Below are 17,943 nucleotides of genomic sequence, written 5' to 3' on the forward strand. Positions count from 1 at the left end.
GATAGCAATTTTTCCGATAATGACTTGGTCTGACGTCAAGTTCAGTTTATTTTATGAGGAAGATATTGGTTTCAGATTGCCTATGGTGACCTGGATGGGCTCCTTTCGTCGTCCATCGATCGTTAGTTATGGGCTTGTCCGTTTTAGGGTTGTGGCTTGGTTGGGTTGCCGTGCATTGGAAAATTATAACGGAATATACTGACAACCCAAGTGATTCGCTGACTAGAAAAGGCAGTCTAGATCGCTTCACAATACTTTGTCAATATTTATCCTCGTTAAGACTTGAAAAAGACCTGCTTAGTCACGAGTTGATGCGTACCGCTCAGCATAAAGGACGAAAATATCCGTCCTTTGACCAGTGTTGACTTTGTACTGCCCTCCACACATGACAGACGGCCGCCAGCCGCGGGCCGTTTGGTTGGGCTGCTCTCGGCTGACCGGCTCACGCTCTCCGTATTGGCGGCAAGTGTGGGACATCACCCGAGAAAGACAGGGTGGGACTTAACCAGGTATATTCACAAGTGAACAAGATTAAGTAAGATGGCTTCTAAATACTCAGAGACGTGAATACGGAAAATGTTTCGAATCTATGCAGACACTGCCATAAAAGGGAATGCTTCACATTTGAGGACTGAAGCGGGTATCAGATATGGTGTAATTAGTAGACTTTAAACTATTGGCATACTTTTAAGCGGAAAAGACTGCCCCAAACAACACAATTTGTTTCTTTGATAGATATGCTTCTTGATACGCCATTTCCTGATAACGTCATCGTACCCTGCACAACACGGATTGAGAGCTAATTGAGGGTCGTCATGTCTGGAAATCATGCTCACGAACGTCAGATCTGAACCACTCGACAATTTTTTTGGCCTTGATCGCCGCATGGCTAATGGAATGGCAGGATTTGAATGGCATTGTGATGACGTCATGGATGCCTAGGAGACCTTGAAATAGTCTCCCCGAAATGGTCTGCACATCTTCGTGAGCGTGTAGCTCAGAAACTAGAGGGGTTTAGGTCTTGGGCAGGGATGTGAACTGCACCGAATGATCTTCGAGATGGTTATTTTAGTTCAAACCGCCATACGAATGTAGAGCACTCCCTTTAACAAAACATTCACCTAATCATTCGGGTTGTCGCGTCCTAACGCCCGATGCACGGTAGTATGCTACGAGCTGCGCGAAACCGAGACGGCAGAACTGGAGGTTAGAGAGTTACCTACCACGCCCAGCAGGCACCACGACCATGCAATATCGTGAACATGCCGGCAATGTAGCCTCTCATGTCGCGTCATGGGGGTGAGTGGTTTTCTAACCTTTCTCGTGATGGATTATCACGGTCTTCCGGATAAGCGGCATGTGTTTCGTGCGATCCTTAAAACATAATCCTGCATCGGATGTTGGGATGCGGAAATTCGAAAAAGTGATTTTTTGGGATATCTTTTGAACGGCAGTGTCAGTACGAATTGGGAAAATTATCTGTAGTCACGTGTCCTAGTATCAGACAGTGTTTTGATTTTACCCTGCTCGTTTGCGACCACGAGCACGGCTTAAATATTCGAGTTTCTGCAAAACAGGAATGTTTGTGTGAAAAAATCGTTTAAAAAGAATCTCCTGGCACATCGAAGGCCGATAATTGTCAGCATAAGCATTTCAAACTAATTTCCTTGCTGTATTCTCACCTAAGTCTGCCGAGTATCGCGTGTTACTAAGCATCGCTCGCATGTTTCCAATGACCTGATGAACATTGATGGTACTGATGACCCCCCCCCCCCCCCCTGCTGATGGGCGCAAAATGACCATTGCAGTCGACGCGCCGGAAAACACCAATGAACAACAAAGATGACCCGCCGCTGGGGCGGTACACCACGCCCCTGCGTGGATCGCTATCGTTTTGTCGTGGTAGCTGATGAGTGCGACGAGCACTCGGCCTGAAATCGACAACTTCGGGTGTTCTCCGAAGATTTACTGAGAAAACTGTCTCAGACGAGTTCCGAGTAACGAGTTCTCCCTGGTCGTTGGGGGATTCGCATGCGCCAAGTTCAGTGTCGCTATGACGGTCCCCGTCAATACCGGTCGACTATTGAGGGTGTTCCTCCGTCACGCCGGACCCACCATCGACACAGGGCCACTGTGAACACAGATCGACTGTTCAAACGCCGCCGCCATCGATCCACTGTCCGGCCGCTCCCGCCGTCGCTGCTTGCTCTCTTCTGACATGGGTTTGCCGTCAGCACGGTACGCCCGCCTTGTTGCTGCTGTGGGGTCGGGACGATGTCATAGGTATCCTGCCGGCGTCACGCCCAGACCGAAGCCGAACGCGTCGTTTTTGCTAGCAACGAGGCCACGAGCCGACTGCGCCACTGGACGGGTAATTGGTGGCCGCCTCGACCCGTAAACTCCGCGTCGGCTGTTGCAGATGCGCCGAACGATGTGCTAACGGTGCTGGCGATGGTCCTGGTGCCACGTCCGTGCGATCAGCTCGATGCTACGCGCGGAGCGACACCGAGCGTGGCCCCCTCCCCCTATTAATGTGGGAGTGTTGAACGCGGTGCGAGCGTCAAGTGAGCAGTTTGTTAGGGTGGAGTCGGCGAATGATGGAGAGAAACGTACGCAGCCGACAGACGGCAGCGATTTTACCTTTTGAATGACAAATTTTTGGCTTCAGTGGTGTAGGGTGCCGGTAGTGTAGTGGTTACGCGTCTGCGTTAACCACTGCGCGCCTGGGAAACCAGAGGTACGGGGTTCGATTCCCCGCGGTGCCCGCCCTTCCTGCCAGGGTGAGAGGCAGGCGACGCCATATAGCCTCAGCAGCTGAGTGCGTCGTAAAGCCCCAATGACACACACGCTTCAGTGATGCCCCATTCCACAGGCCAGTTGCGGGAGCAGTTCAATATGGCTGCTGTTGGCGTTAAGTCCCCTTAGGACGAGGTGACAGATAACAATTACGCGGCTTGATTTCTTGCCCACTTCGTCATTATCTTCGCATGACTAAACAGTTAACCGTCGCCCGTCCCAGCGCGTCCGAGCCGGCTCTGAGCGTGCTGGGTGACCGGTGTCGCAGCGGCGCAGCCTCCTTCCCTGGCTCCGCCGCGGCGCGTGCCATTGTCCTCTAGCCGTGTCGCTGGGTGGCCGGCGCCGCAGCGCCGCAGCCTGCGTCCCCGGCTCCGCCGCGGCGCGTGCCATTGTCCCCTCTAGCAGTGTCGTTGGGTGGCCGGCGCCGCAGCGGCGCAGCCTGCGTCCCCGGCTCCGCCGCGGCGTGTGCCATTGTCCCCTCTAGCAGTGTCGTTGGGTGGCCGGCGCCGCAGCGACGCAGCCTGCGTCTCCGGCTCCGCCACGGTGCGTGCCATTGTCCCCTAGCCGTGTCGCGGTGTCCCGGAGCGGCAGACTACACGCGGCTGGCCCGTTGGCAGGCGTTTGGCGTGCCGGACGAGCGGATGGGCGAGGAGCTGTGCGTCTGGGTCCGCAGCCGTCAGCCCGGCGCCGTCAGCGAACACGACATCAGGAGCTTCGCCAAGGGCCGGGTGAGAGCGGGCGGCGGCGCGGCGGCCATGCATCGCCCGTCGCGGCCGGCCCGCAGTTACGGGAGAGGTGGCCAAGGCCTGGTGCTATCGCAGTTATCGTCACGTCATTATGTGGCAGTTTGTTAAGCTGTGAGCAATGTCCGTGCTAAGCTTGTGCGGAGCAGTAGGTTTCCTAAGCATGACTGTGTAGTCTTCGATATCAAGGGTAAGTGATTATGGCGATGGTTCGCTTACAACAGCGCATTTGTGTGAGGAACAGATGCGGATTAAAATCGCCGCATGAAGGCGTACCGCCTGTGAACTTCAGGGTATTGAGAGATTGGCATTTTCGTCACGATCAACAAAGTACGGTGTGTTTATGACGCCCCGAGAAATTAGGTAGTTTGTAAATGTCAGCCTCCACTCGCTTTTCCGCCTGGGGCCGTGGAAGACGAAGCATAAAACTTGGAATCACCGAGACCTGAGAGCAGATGCGCGCTTCGGCGTGCTTCAATGGTGGGGAAATATGCATGGGCTCGCTGCTAGCGCGGCATATTATGGTAGGTTGTTCGTGATAAGGGCCAACTAGGCTGGATTGCACTGGCTCGACAATCAGCTGGACATCCCGTAACGCATGGTTGGAAGAGATTCAGTGAGGAACTGTTCGTCACGTCGAAGCACAAAAGCTGCTGAAGGGTCCGACGAACGTGGATGTCTTTTTAGACCAAGACACCAGACAAATATATTTTAGTCAGCAGTATCGATATGAGTCAGAAGTAATAACGACCAACGAGCAGTTTGGAACTGATGCATTCTTGAACACCTCTGTGCAGATTTATTTCACTAGCGAACGCTGTACGTACCTGGCTAAAGCTTTAAAGCGTGTCACCATGGTGTAGGCCTGGAACTATTGTGACGCAAGCCGCTGGGCTATTTATGTATCGGTCTTTGTTGATTGAGTGGAACACAGTAGTACACCGCAGCGCTGGCCTGTTTAACCGGGCTCACTATTACGCTAAAAGCAATTCCGGGATCCGTTTGTTGACATTGCACAAATCCAGCCTTTGTGCTCGGGAACGTGGGCCTTGACTGTCGGAAATAGTCGTCCAGCCACCCACGGATTCCCGGGGTCTGGCTCACAAATGCCCGTCACATCTGCGAGCGTGAATTGCCGAGAATTGGCAGCGTTGTCGGACAGCTGAAATGGGGCGGCCTGGTCCGGCCGCCCGGCGCCTCTGGAGAGGCCCCCGTAGGCCGATCTGGGCGCCGTGCCCGCTCGTTTGTCTGTCGCTTGTTCTTCTGTGTCGCTCCGCCAGGATGTGCCTTACAGAATACGTAGCTGTATGTATTGCTTCAAGGGTGTATGCACTGCTACTGTAGAAGCTATACAGTTAGATACATAAGAATGTACAGATAGATGCATATTTACAGAAAAATACACACAGTAGAAGATATGCCATCATGGATCGATTAATACCCAGTTTAACCTCATAATTCTGAAGGCCTGAGAATGCTTACATGTAGTGTCATTCATCACTGTGGGATGGATATTGTGATCAGATGCCGTCTGGTAGCGTTACAATGTCGCGGCTTACGAATCTTGAAACAACTGTTCTGGGGGATCCTAAAACTTGAAGCACGAGAACTTAACCGAAGTGCTGACGGAGTGAGTCGTTGAGAGGGCGGCACCGCAGCGGACTCTGTCCTGCCGGTGCCTGCTCATGCGTGGCTCTGTACGATGTCGCGGCGCGTGGCTGCCGGCTGTCATGCCCGGCCCCGTGACTGTCGGTCCGGCTGTCACAGATCGGCGCGCCGTTTTCAGATCGCCCATTACAAGGTGCCGCGTTACATCATGTTCCGCGACGACTTCCCCAAGACGGTGACGGGCAAGGTCCAGAAGTTCGTCATGCGCCGGATGATGGCCGAGGAGCTGGGCTTGGAGCAGTAGCCGGCGCCGCCGACCGACGGCGCGCGGTGCGGCCGTGGCGGCGCGCGGCATGCCGACGACGCTGCGTGCAGGCCTCCTCCGCCGGCTGGGCGGAGCGGCCCGTGCGACGAGCGGCTCGTCGCTGCGCGCAACAGGAGGGTAGTTTGCGGATGGGATTTGGGGGTTTGGTGGGAAAGGGGATTAATTCAGTGGAGGTCAGTTACCTTTAGATGAATCTGGCGACCACAACTTCCTTTGTCCTTCGATAGTCCGTGCTGCCGAACTCGGCATGTTTGTAACGTTCTATTGAATGATAGAGCTGTTTGCCAGTTGTGGATGGGTCAGCGGGAGCAGTGTTTTATTGAATTGAGATCAGTGTTCTCCAGGTGGAATGGATTCACATTGAGCATCGTTCACATCGGCTGCATTGCCAGCGCGATCTTTTGTGATTTTTCGCTGGTCAATCGGTCGGAGTATTTTTCTCAAAGGATATCGATCAGCTGGCTGGCGTCTGACGGCCGGATGACGTCGCTCAGCTGACTGTTGTCCCGCTTGGTGTCAGAGCGGGGTGAAGCTGGGGACGGTTGGAAAGGTTATGGGAGCAGTGTGGTTGACGTTTGAGCCTTGTAGGTGGGATCGCCTGATGATATAAGCTTGGATCGGCCCATGCCGGGCGGGAGCCATGAACCCATATAACCCGTGTAAGTCCACATTTGCGTGCCATTTTCTCTGCCATTTATGGTTGAGCGATGTCGGAGAAAAGGGTCAGATTTAGTTCAGTTTGTTTTTACCGCGTCCATAGAACTGCTTAATGTTGTTTTACATTCACTGTAGCATGCTATTGGTCATTGACCGCAATTATGTATTCAGGGATTGTCTGCATGCAATAGCGATGGACCTTTTCCTCAGGTTACATTATCGCCGAGCCATGTTGGCTACTGTAAGGCCATTGCAGCGTACCTACGCGTATCAGTTAACGTGCGTACGTCCGCTCACAAATGTCAACGTATCCCCACTAGAATGCATTGGCGTCGCTGGTAATGAGCGTTGTGTTATTGGTGCTAATCATTTTCGTGTTTCGCTGATGTCACGCCGTTTTGGATCCGCATTTGAAGACGTAGGGATATCATTGGCTCATTTCATCGAATTGGTTTCTTTTTACATGCATTCGCTGTGACGGTGACTAGATGGTAGAGAGGTGTCTGCATCGTCTCAACATGCCGACAATAAAGCGTGATCTGATGCATAAAGTACTGGTGTGCCACTGGGTTATATTCACTTACGAAACTCAGAAACCTTACATGCGATCATGGTCCACACGTTTGACAGTAAGCTGACATTATTATATATGCCACGATCTTGTGAGAGTTGGGGTGTTGTCGATTCGGAATCATGAGTTACTGGAGGCTGATGGAGCAACGGTCCACCCGTGGTCGGACATCACTCTTCAGTAGTGATAAAATCGCCATGAAATGGCAAGGGTAGCACTTGAAGCCCACCCGCTTCCCTGTAAAACATGGCGCCAGCGCGTGGCTGATGTTGCGAAGCGCCCGCAGACAGCGGTGCGGAGCGCAGCAGGCTGGCCGGGAGGGTGGATGTGCCGTGGCTTCGTGTCCTTGTAGCGTCCTGAGAATATTCCCGCAGCGCGCGCCACCAGCGGACACTACGAGCCGCGCCGCGCTGACTGAACTCGAGCTTCTCGTGTGTCGCCCGATTTGTGAACTTCTTCGACGGGATCCGCCTCCAAGTAGCGGCGTGTCCGGCGGGCGCAGCGGACGGATTTGTTCGAGACGTTGATGGCTATGTATTGGATATGTGCGACAGAAGTTTGGGGACCACATCAAAGCTGGTATCAAGGCGTTACCGGTGGCGTGTGTGGGTATCAAAGGCGCGCGTGTCGTGTCGTGCTGCACTGCAGCATCGGCCATCCAAAGCTCATAGCTTAGTTCTTCGTAGACGACGTAGGGTTTGGACTGGCTGGTGCAGATGGAACAATTGCTCAAATAACCTTTTGTCGTCTGTGTACCACGCCAGGGTTCTGCATCGTTGCACTAGTAGGATGCTAAAACAATACCCACCAGAGGAAACAGGAAAGGGTCACAAAACATTCGCTGCATATTCATGTTAATCGACACGAGTCCATTTTTTCATTTGCCGTCCAGGATAATGTTTGTCGTGGTCAGCCACCAATTGATGGTTGCAAAGGCATGTCACCCCGGCTCACGTTATGGTCATGCTTACGATTTGCGGCAGCTTGCTTACCTTATCATGTGACGGCAGTGAGCACCGAACCCCAGATGGACCATGTCAGTTTGTGACAGTTGCATAAGTTGACGCAAAAGTCAGCCATTTTCGATTCGGCAGACATCCGCGTAAACGCAAGGTGCTGGGCATTTGGTTGTTGCCGCGTGAGATACGTCGCACATCGAGGTGCGTACACAATCTGATCGAAACAACATGGACGTGGGGAATGTCGCCGTCAACTACAACCTAGTGATAGTAAGGCCATGCAGTGTCCAAAGTGTTACGTCACGAGCGTAGTTTTCTAACGGCAGACGGAGGCCTCTGTTCGTACGGTCACGCCCCCAGTCCGCGGAGGCTCAGCGGCTCTCCCGGGACGTCCGGGGCACGGTGGGTAGACCTGGATCGCTCGGTTGGATAGCTGTGCTTATCAATTAACTCTTCCCGAATGGTGAGGCTCTGTCTTTATTCTTGTCCGACACCGTGCGGTATTTATGCACCGCGAGTTGATGTGTGGAGAGAGAACGCGCCGGTGCCCGTCTTTAGGCATACGCTATTTTTAATCCTTCGCGCCTTTTAACCATCCGTCATTCACCCGGCTTTCTCAGAACTGTCTTCAGCCCGTCTCACAGCTTTACTGCATAAGATCGCGTGAGCGACTGATGCGCCGCGGCTGTGTTGTCATAACCGGTCACAGCCGGGGGCTGTGTCTGGCTGTTGGCTAGGAAGTCATTTGGTGCTATACTCATGGTGTTGCAACTGTTTGCCGTAATTTCTCCATTCTGTCCACACAAAGGTTGCCGAATTATTGGCTCCGCAGTTGGAAGGGGGAGGGGGCAGAGTAACAAGCTCACAGGTTTTGGGGGAACAACTGAGAAACAACTAAAAAAAACGGATTGTCCACTCCCAGCTTTTTACATGTATTTGACATGTATCTTGACCGCAAAGATAAGTATCCGAGTCAATGTTATCTACCTTGCGATCACACCGTTTGAAATCACTTGGTGTTGCGTTTTATATATCACTTAATGCCTGATAAATTTACAAAAGTGGATTACCAGAAGTGGACTGGTTAAGCTGCGTGTCTGGGAAGCGAGAGATGCGGTGCTCGATTCCCCGCGGTGCCCCCCCCCCCTCCCCTCCTCCCTCCCTTCCTGCCAGGGTGTGAGGCGGGTGACGCCACGTAGCCTCAGCAGCTAAATGTGTCGTTAAGTCCCACTGCCGATCACGAACTACAAAAGGTACCGAAAAGCAACCAGGCCCCGTCGTGCGGACTCTATCTGAATTCAGTTGACTGGTCAAAAAAGCGAGGAAAATCTCAGCCATCTTCCTCGGATCATCTGTTATTTTCTCGACGTCCAAAAGGGAGGTCCGATGGGCTCAGGCTGTTTGTCGCACGTCCAGGAGCCTGGTCAGCCGTTGAGTGCCTGCCGTCCTGTTATTGACCTCGTGACCAGCTGTGTGACGGCCTGGCTGCTGCCTCCGCCGCCGCTCCTGTGCGCGCCACGGGCGTGCACTGATCCGCCGTCCCGCCTCATTTGCAGCGGCGGCGTACGGGTGCGCTGTTAACGCCCCGGCCGCGCCGCTAACGCCGCAGAGCCGCCTCTGCCCGGCTCCCGGTGCAGTCCGGCAGCCGCCGGCAGCCATCGGCGTCGGACGGTGCCGGCCGACCGGCGGCCGCTGCCGGACGCGGCGAAACGCGGGTCGCGCACGGTGGCGTGTATTACGAGGGCAGAGTGGCGGGTACACTGATTGGGCCCCGGGCCCGCGCGGCGGCACGGACACGCCACGGCCGCGCGGCGGGTGAGGCCAGTGAAAGACAGGGTCGGGGGGCGGGCACCCCGGCCGGCACGCTGCCCTCAGCCGTGCGCACCTGATCAGGCCGGCACACTCTCCGCCAGACCGGAGCTTATTGCGCGATCGTCATCCATCCAGCATCCTCCTCCCAGAAGTGGGTTCCACTCACGAGAGCATTTGCACTTCCTCGTCTTGTACATGGTTTCGTCACATCGGCGAGCGCTAACGCGCCCGCGCCAACACAGATAAAAAAGGGATTGTGCGGCCCCGCTGGGCACGAGCGAGCAGGCCGGCCGCCGCCCTACTGGATGGTGCAGTGGCGGCACCGCGCCGCTTGCTCCGACCGCGCCGCCGCCTCGGCCTCCGTCGGCGGCGCCTCCTCCTGCCGCAGCGCGTCCAGCGCCATCGTCAGCTCGCGGAACACCTGCAGCACGCGGTAGTTGAACTTGGCCGAGCACTCGACGTACGGCCACTTCCAGTGTTTGCGCACGGTGGCGGAGGCGTCGCGGCAGCCGCGCGCGCCGTGCGCCGCCACCTTGTCGCGCTTGTTGCCCACCACGATGACGGGCACGCGCTGCATGTCGCGCGACTCGAGCATCTGGTCGCGGATGGTGCGGATGTAGCGGAACGACTCTGGGCACGTGAGGTCGAACACGAGCACGTAGGCGGCGGCGCTGCGCAGGCCGAGCGCGCGGCACGAGCTCCACTCCTGCTCAGAGCCGGCTGGGAAGCGCCGCACGCTGGCCACGTCGTGCAGCCGGAAGGCGAACAGCTGGCTGTTCAGCAGTACGGCCGGGAAGTAGGTGTGGCGCGGGCAGCCGTCCGAGAGCGCGCACTGCGGCCGCCCCGGCGCCGCGCTCTGCACGAACTGCTGCAACACAACACGGACGGCTCTGAACAGACTGCTGCAGCACAACACGGACGGCTCTGAACAGACTGCTGCAATACAACGCGGACGGCTCTGACCAGACTGCTGCAACACAACACGGACGGCTCTGAACAGACTGCTGCAACACAACACGGATGGCTCTGAACAGTCTGCTGCAACACACCCTAACCACACGGACGGCTCTGAACAGACTGCTGCAGCACAACACGGACGGCTCTGAACAGACTGCTGCAACACAACACGGATGGCTCTGAACAGACTGTTGTAACACAATACGGGCTTCTCCCGGTAAACTGCTGCATCACAGCACACATGGATCTGAACGAACGGGCTGCTGCGACTGAATGGGAATGTTCACGGCATAAATGCAGCGCACGACACGCAAATTCCCTAAACAAACAATTACCCATGGCGCGCCGACAGCCAGACACGTATTGGGATCAAAGACAATATACGCCTTTGCGGCCTCGCGTGAAAAAATATATAACAGCAGAGCCGTGGCTGTCACATGGCATGCCCGCAAATACATGCAAACACTTTGGCAAAGGATAAAGGGTCATCGCCGTCATTGGGGCTCATCGACGTACTCAGCTTCTGGGGCTACATGGCGTTGCCTGCATCGCATCCTGGCAGGAAGGGCGGGCACCGCGGGAAATCGAACGCCGTACCTCCAGTTTCCCAGACGCACAGTGGTTAACGCCTTCACTTATCGACACCCCATGTAGCAGCGAACAAAATAACGGATCACGGATCAAGTTGGGCCATGTATAACTCCAAGTCCCCGCACAGCCGGCGCCCCAAGTGGCGGCCAAGTAAGGAGATTGGGAGCCGCAGCAAGTTCGGCGGCAGCGAACTTGCTGCGGTTCCTGCGGCCTCTGCATGGCAAGGACTGTCCGCACCGCTGCGGTGCGCGATTATAGAACTGGTTCCGGTCCCGACCCATGTCCGTGCGGAGCCCGGACACGCACAGGCTGCTATCCTGCCTCGTGTATCGCTCACGGGTCTGTGAGCTATATGAGCTCCCGGTCAATGTCTCTGCCACGTCACAGCACCGCACCTTGTGCGCCAAACACGCGGCATGGTGTCACTGGACTGTCCGCGTTTAGCCAGTCCACTAACATTCGCGCTCTCCGTCGGATCCGGTGAGCGAATTTGCACCAAAAAATAGCTTGCTAACTGGCTAACTATTTTTTGAGCATTCGAAATAGGTTTTTCTGCAAACCACTGTTTTCAAAGCATCTTATTTCATTGCTCTGCTTCCGGTCGGCACGGGAAGGAGGCTGCCACTGCGAAAATGTGCCGTCAAGTCAGGGGCTTTGCGCAAATTTTGTGAGCTACTCAGCAGCAACAATTGAAACATGTCCCATCGTAGAAACCACGTTTTGGAATTTCGATTTTGCACCACTGGCCACAATTTAGTTGTCGTTATATTGGGCAACTGCGTCCTCAGAGGACAGACGCAGTTTTTTGGTAGAGACGCAACAGAGCGGGGGGGGGGGGGGGACGAACAGGAAAGCCCTGGAAGACTCTGATGTCGTTGGGGAGCGATTCCGACATCTTAGCTTTCCAGTTATCTTAGTATTCCAGAGTTTTCCAGGGCGCTGGTGAGGCTGACACTCCGGGTGCGGATGCGGAGGTACGCAGAGAGCCAAGGCTGTCAATTCTGCGATATTTCAGCTTGAGTCGAGAGTTCAGCGCGGTTCAAAGCATTTGCCCCAACCCGGCAGGCAAAACAGGAACGTCCTTGCCTGGTTTTTGGCAGAAAGGATGCGCCCGGATAGGAATATCAACACGCTGAAAACTGACACCCAAAGTTGGCTATTTCGGGACCGGAGCGCTGACAGAGTTCGTCTAGATTAATACGATGCAAGGCTGTACAGCAATAGTGTCAATCATTTCACAGTATGACTGATGCCATGAATAGTACAGATCAGGCTGTGAAACACTGTAAATCCCTAGTCCCTACAAAGTGCTTATGAAGGACACGTTACATTCGATGGCGGTATTCATAGACGTACATCCTAGCTGGCATTGTTAGGCATCTGAGATATATACGCTATTGTCGGATGTGATGGCTCGCGCAGTAGCGTAAATGGTGCGTTTGCGGCAGCCGCGCCGGTAAATCTTGGATGCCGTATGGAAAGGCTGGAGATTATGCGACGACATACCACAGACGATAGATACATACATGATCTCTGAATACCATCGTTTAAAGAAACGATGAATTATCCTTAGCTGTTCTTTTTTAACGAAAGGTAACTAACCCAACCTGTCCGAATGGTTCTCCAGTCGCTTTTTGTCGAGACGCAAACGAGTTATGCTGTACACACACATCAGCTCGACGCTTCTTTTTTTGGCTACACGGACCTATGAGCGACGTCACCCTGCATCGGCTGCCGGCATCTGCACCGGCTGTTCGCTCCGTATTCAAGAGCTCAGGAGCTAAAATCTGACATGAAAGCTGAAAACAGTCTGTCTCCGCTTTCCGTCTCTTTATGGAGCGTGTATTGATTCGCAACGAATAACATCTGTTCTGAGCCGACCACGCTACAGGTATGCTCGATATTGTCAGCTTGTATGCGAAATGGGCGATCGGGTTTTGGCCGCTTTGAGACACTTTGCATTCACGGCAGCTGACATATTAAAGGCCTAGGTGCCGGAATATGCTGCAAACGTTGCAGGCTTCATAAATATGATGAATGCGCCTTGCGGACGACATGAGTCCAAATGAGCTGTTCAGGGCACAGGCCGCGGCAGCCTGAGTGAACCTTTCTCGTGATGAATAGCCGGGACCGGGAAGACAGAATTGGGGCGCGTGACTGCCCCTGCTGAGACAGTACCAGGTCATCGGCATTCGCGTCACGGCCCGCCGCCCCAAACGGCTGATTCCCTGAGGGTCCTTCGAGCAAACGGAGGCGGCGCTCGGCGCGTGCGGCCCCGACGAGCGTTTTGTCAGACGGACTGTGAGGTGATAGGGAACTGCGGGACGGACTGTGCGGTGATGGGGAACTACGGGACGGACTGTGCGGTGATGGAAAACTGCGGGACGGACTGTGCGGTGATTGGGAACTGCCGGACGGACTGTGCGGTGGTGGGGAACTGCAGGACGGACTTAGATGTGTCAGAGAACTGCAGGACGGACTGTGCGGTGGAAGGCAACTGTGGGAAGGGCTGTTCCGTGACAGGCAACTGCGGGTCGGACTGCGTTGTGGCAGAGAACTGCAGGACGGACTGTGCGGTGGCAGGCAACTGTGGGAAGGGCTGTGCGGTGACAGGCAACTGCGGGACGGACTGTGCGGTGATGGGGAACTGCGGGACGGACTTTGTGGTGATGGGGAAATATGGGACGGACTGTGCGGTGGTGGGGAACTGCGCCATTTTAATCACCTGCAAAATGTTGTGGCAGGGAACTGCGGGACGGACTGTGCGGTGGCAGGCAAATCTGGGAAGGGCTGTGCGGTGACAGGCAACTGCGGGACGGACTGTGCTGTGGCAGGGAACTGCGGGACGGGCTGTGCGGTGGTGGGGAACTGCGGGACGGACTTTGCGGTGACAGGGAACTGTGGGACGGGCTGTACGGTGGTGGGGAACTGCGGGACGGGCTGTGCGGTGGCAGGGAACTGCCGGACGGACTGTACAGTGACGGGCAACTACGGGACGGACTTTGAAGTGGCAGGCAGCTGCGGGATGGACCTTTGGGACAGAACGTCATGGGGCCAATGCATTCAAAATAAGGCATTCCACTGCAAGATAAAATGTTCATGGTTATTGAGCACAAAATTGGAGAGCGGTTGATTGACCCACCGTGCCTTCCCCAAACTCCACTGTCCTTAAACAATGCTTAAGAAAAAGAAACCGCTATCTGAGTATGGGCAAGCTTTCTCGAAGACTCTACAACTCTAATTCAAGCGCATTAGAGTTGTAGTATTGGAGTTGTAGCACATAGTGGACTACTACACATTAAAAGTTTACTATGCGCTGCCAGGGTCTTGCGGTAGAGACTGCGCGTTGTCAGAAAGCTGCGAGGTTCCTGTGAGTTTAAAGTGAACAGTATGACGGGTTGTGCGTTGGCTTGTAATCGTGAGATTGCCTGAGCGTTACCAGAGAAATGTGAGGTGAATTGAATATAAACATTTTTTATCACGGCTGTGAAATGTGAAACGGACTGTTCGTTGACATGTAAATGAGAGACCTGACACACTTGACAGTAACACCGTAAGAAAAGGGTAATCGGTCAACAGCAGGTAGAACAGGGGCCTGAGGCAAATACTATCAAAGGTGTGTCGTTCCTAGACTAAGGCGACAGTAATGTGGCGCCAGTTTTCAGGCTGTCCCTCACTTACGCCGCTGTACCTACCTCATTAAGCAAGACATTGATAAAACTGTGAACAAGCTGTGGAGCCATCCAGCCACTCCACTGTCTCGAAACCCATTTTGAGCTGTTTCGAAGACAACGCGTCCTGGAAAAAGCCATGCCCCACCCCGTGCCGCGCATGCCCCCGGTGTCCAGGCCGCCGCCGGGTGGCGCCACGGTGGCGTGGTCCGGGCGACCCGGCGCTGACCCCCCAGGCTGACCGTCTCGGCTGACCGCCGTTACCTTGACGATGGTGGACTTCCCAACCTGCGGAGCGCCGATGACGACGACCCGGATGAGCTCCATGTGGCGCGGCCGGACCCAGACCGGCTGCTCATGTCTGAGCGGCTGCACCGTCTGCAAGAAGGGACAGGGCGTCACACACCTGTCGCAACCGTCATGCTGCTCGTGTCTGAGCGGCTGCGCCGTCTGCAAGGGGAGCGGCCGTCACACACCTGTCACAACTGTCACGGACTGGCTGCTCATGTCTGAGCAGCTGCATCGTCTGCAAGGGAGCCAGAGACCTGACATACAGACCTGCCGGACTATAGGCCTGTCACATACCTGCTACGTGACCGACATAGCGCCCGTGCCGGCACGACGCCGACGTTGACATGCCGTCATATGCCCAGCTGTCACGACCAACCGTCGCATACTTGCAAGACCCGCGATATTCTTGTCGCAGCCGGCGCGCTTGTCACACAGATGTCACATCCAGCAAAGCAGTCACTGCGTCACCGCATCCTCCCTGCATGCCCGGCACCTTCACAGCTTCCGTGGACCTTCGGCACGGACCTGTCACGGTCACCCCGCATCCCGTCACATATCCGTCACGGCACCCTGTACACTCGTCACACGCCCGTCACGGCACCCTGAACACCCGTCTCACACCCGTCACGGCACCCTGAACACCCGTCACACACCCGTCACGGCACCCTGCGCGCCTGTCACACACCCGTCACGGCACCCTGCACGCCCGTCACGCACCGTGCCATTTTAATCACCTGCAAAATCCAATCAGGTGACTCAAAATGCTTAAATATAGAGAAAGAGTTATTCCCGGGTCGGGCAGGCGGAAATTCAATAAGCCGCCGGGAGAGTCAGTCTGCCCCGACGGGGCCGAGCCGACGACGACGGCGCCACTTCAATTAGGTCTGGCCCGCCGCCACCAGGGGCCCGGCGCGCCCGACCGCCGCCCGTAAGTTCCCCGATTCGGCACCGTGCTGGTGCAGCGGGTGGCGGTTTGGAGGAAATATGGCAGCCCAATTCGTGAGGGTGGCCGGCATTTATAGCGGACATGGATCGAGGATGTGGGCAGGCATGCATTTATATGACGGCGCTTGGAAGAAGGCGTGGAAAGTACGGTGTAAGTTTTCATGCAATGTAGATGGTTATCTTCGCATTGCATTAGTAGCGTAGTGCAAGATTTTGTGCACTTTACCTTTATTTTGCGCAAGTTGTTCAGTGCATTAGCGAGGAACATTATTCGCATAGATAAGACAGTGGTATTAGCCTTATTCCTCGGAAAAAAACAGGAGAATGGAGACATAGTTTGGTTGATATTTCGGCAACATGCCTTGATCGAAACAAAAGCAGAAGTGAATTGTTCTGAAAGAAATTGTTGCAGAAGAAATTGAAGTGAAATTTGGTTTTGCTTTTGTTTCGATAAAGGCATGTTGCCGAAATATTAACCAAACTATAGCTCCATTCTCCTGTTTTTTTTCCAAGGAATAAGGCTAATACTGCTGTCTTATTTATTTTGGCGTCTTTTTGACCCACTGCCCAACAACGAATTTTATTTAAAGCAGCGTCCGTGACGAGATCCAAATGTATTCATTCATTAGATGTAGATGGGTTTGGTGCTGATCAGAGCATCTCGCGTGTTTTTGTTCAGCCGGGTGGCGTCGGAGGCTTTCTGCAAAGGAAAAGGCAAACTTTAAAGCCTCCTGAGTGGATCTGGATGAGAATCAGGTGGCTCAACATCCGTCACGGACCAAACATCACCTTTTCTAAACATATTGCAAAACTTTTCCCTCGGATTTCGCCCATTTTTCTCTCAAAAGGACTTCTCCTTAGGTATGCATGATTGAGTGCCATTCCTTAAGGCCACGTTGGGTCGCGTGGTTTTCTTGTCGAGTCCTTCTCTTGTGCTGTCGAGGCTGCCTGTATTTTTCATTGCATGGACAGAATATTCTATTTTGGCCACGTGGGGCCACCTGTCGGTACGATCGAATGTCCTAAAATTTCAATGAGCAAAACAAAAAGTTAGCTCCTTTGTCGAACGGCAAGGGTGGCTCCCCCAGCCTCGCCATTCCTCTCTTTATTCCCTGCTGGCGCCGCTCCCCCAGTCCCGCCCTCCCTCTCTTTATCCCCTGATGGCGCCGCTCCCCTGCCCCAAGCCTCACCATCCCTCTGTCTTTCCCCTGGTGGCGCCGCTCCTCCCCCCGCCTCGCCATCTTCTCTTTATCCCCTGGTGGCTCCCTCCGGCGCGATATCCCTCTCTCTATCCCCTGGCGGCGTTGCCTCCCCCCCTCCCCACAGCCCCACCATCCTCTCTTTATCCCTGTTGGCGCCGCTCCCCAGCCCCGCCATCCTCCCTTTACCCCCTGGTGGCGTGCCCCCCCCCCCTCAGCTCCGCTACTCTTTTTTTATCCCCTGGCGGCGTCGCCCCCAGCCCCGCTATGCCTCTCTTTATCCCCTAGTGGCGTCGCCTCTATTGTTTATCCTTGCTTTCTGAGGCTCAGGGTGTTGAGATATTAACTTTCTGTTTACTCTCCGACCCTTGTTTTGCTACAACATGTTCGCTGTCAGAGAATGCTATCAGATTACAGAACGCCTCCAAAGGGGTCCGGGGACCCCCGGTGTTACAAGGAGCGCACCAAGGCTTCAAGTTCAACGCAAAGCTTAAGGCTGAGATTGTTACCCATGTGCTGTTTTGCAGTGGGCTGCTGGGTACAGGAACGGTACAAAAAATGAAGATTTTCCATGCATCCCAGTGCAGGGTAGTTTTTAATAAACATGCCAATCCAGACTAGACAGATTGATTAAGCCGCGGTGTGTTAGAGCTGGGATGCCTCCCGAAAGCTAGTGTTCCGTAACGAAAGGCGTGGGTTGATGTGTGCAGACCATCACGTGCCATCGTGCGCAAACCATGGACCAGCCCTTTTTTAAGGCATTTTTGGGATTTATGCCAGATCTCAGCAATCAGGGCAGATAAAGACGTGGGGCCGAC

At 54.7% G+C, this 17,943-nt stretch overlaps 2 protein-coding genes across 3 annotated transcripts in view; one reads left to right on the plus strand and one right to left on the minus strand.

Moving 5' to 3' along the window:
* Positions 1 to 6,680, plus strand: part of LOC119111101 (medium-chain acyl-CoA ligase ACSF2, mitochondrial) — a 77,807-nt gene extending 71,127 nt beyond the window's left edge. The window contains exons 11-12 of the mRNA XM_037234927.1: positions 3,414 to 3,524; positions 5,326 to 6,680. Of these exons, the coding sequence (XP_037090822.1) occupies positions 3,414 to 3,524; positions 5,326 to 5,451 (237 nt within the window). The 3' untranslated portion in view covers positions 5,452 to 6,680. The remainder of the gene's footprint in view (positions 1 to 3,413; positions 3,525 to 5,325) is intronic.
* A 2,784-nt stretch (positions 6,681 to 9,464) lies between these two features.
* LOC119112887 (ras-like protein family member 10B) overlaps positions 9,465 to 17,943 on the minus strand; it is a 36,128-nt gene continuing 27,649 nt past the window's right edge. Inside the window, exons 2-3 of one of the 2 annotated variants that reach the window (XM_037237190.1) lie at positions 14,955 to 15,068; positions 9,465 to 10,336 (exon numbers count right to left, since the gene is read on the minus strand). In XM_037237190.1, coding sequence (XP_037093085.1) covers positions 9,770 to 10,336; positions 14,955 to 15,017 — 630 coding nt within the window. In that variant the 5' untranslated portion in view covers positions 15,018 to 15,068 and the 3' untranslated portion in view covers positions 9,465 to 9,769. Of the gene's footprint in view, positions 10,340 to 14,954; positions 15,069 to 17,943 lie in introns of both variants that reach the window. The other variant, XM_037237189.1, reaches the window with a different exon arrangement.

This window comes from Pollicipes pollicipes, unplaced genomic scaffold (assembly GCF_011947565.3).
Source record: "Pollicipes pollicipes isolate AB1234 unplaced genomic scaffold, Ppol_2.1 Scaffold_7261;HRSCAF=8764_pilon_pilon_pilon, whole genome shotgun sequence".
NCBI classification, from domain to species: Eukaryota; Metazoa; Arthropoda; class Thecostraca; order Pollicipedomorpha; family Pollicipedidae; genus Pollicipes; species Pollicipes pollicipes.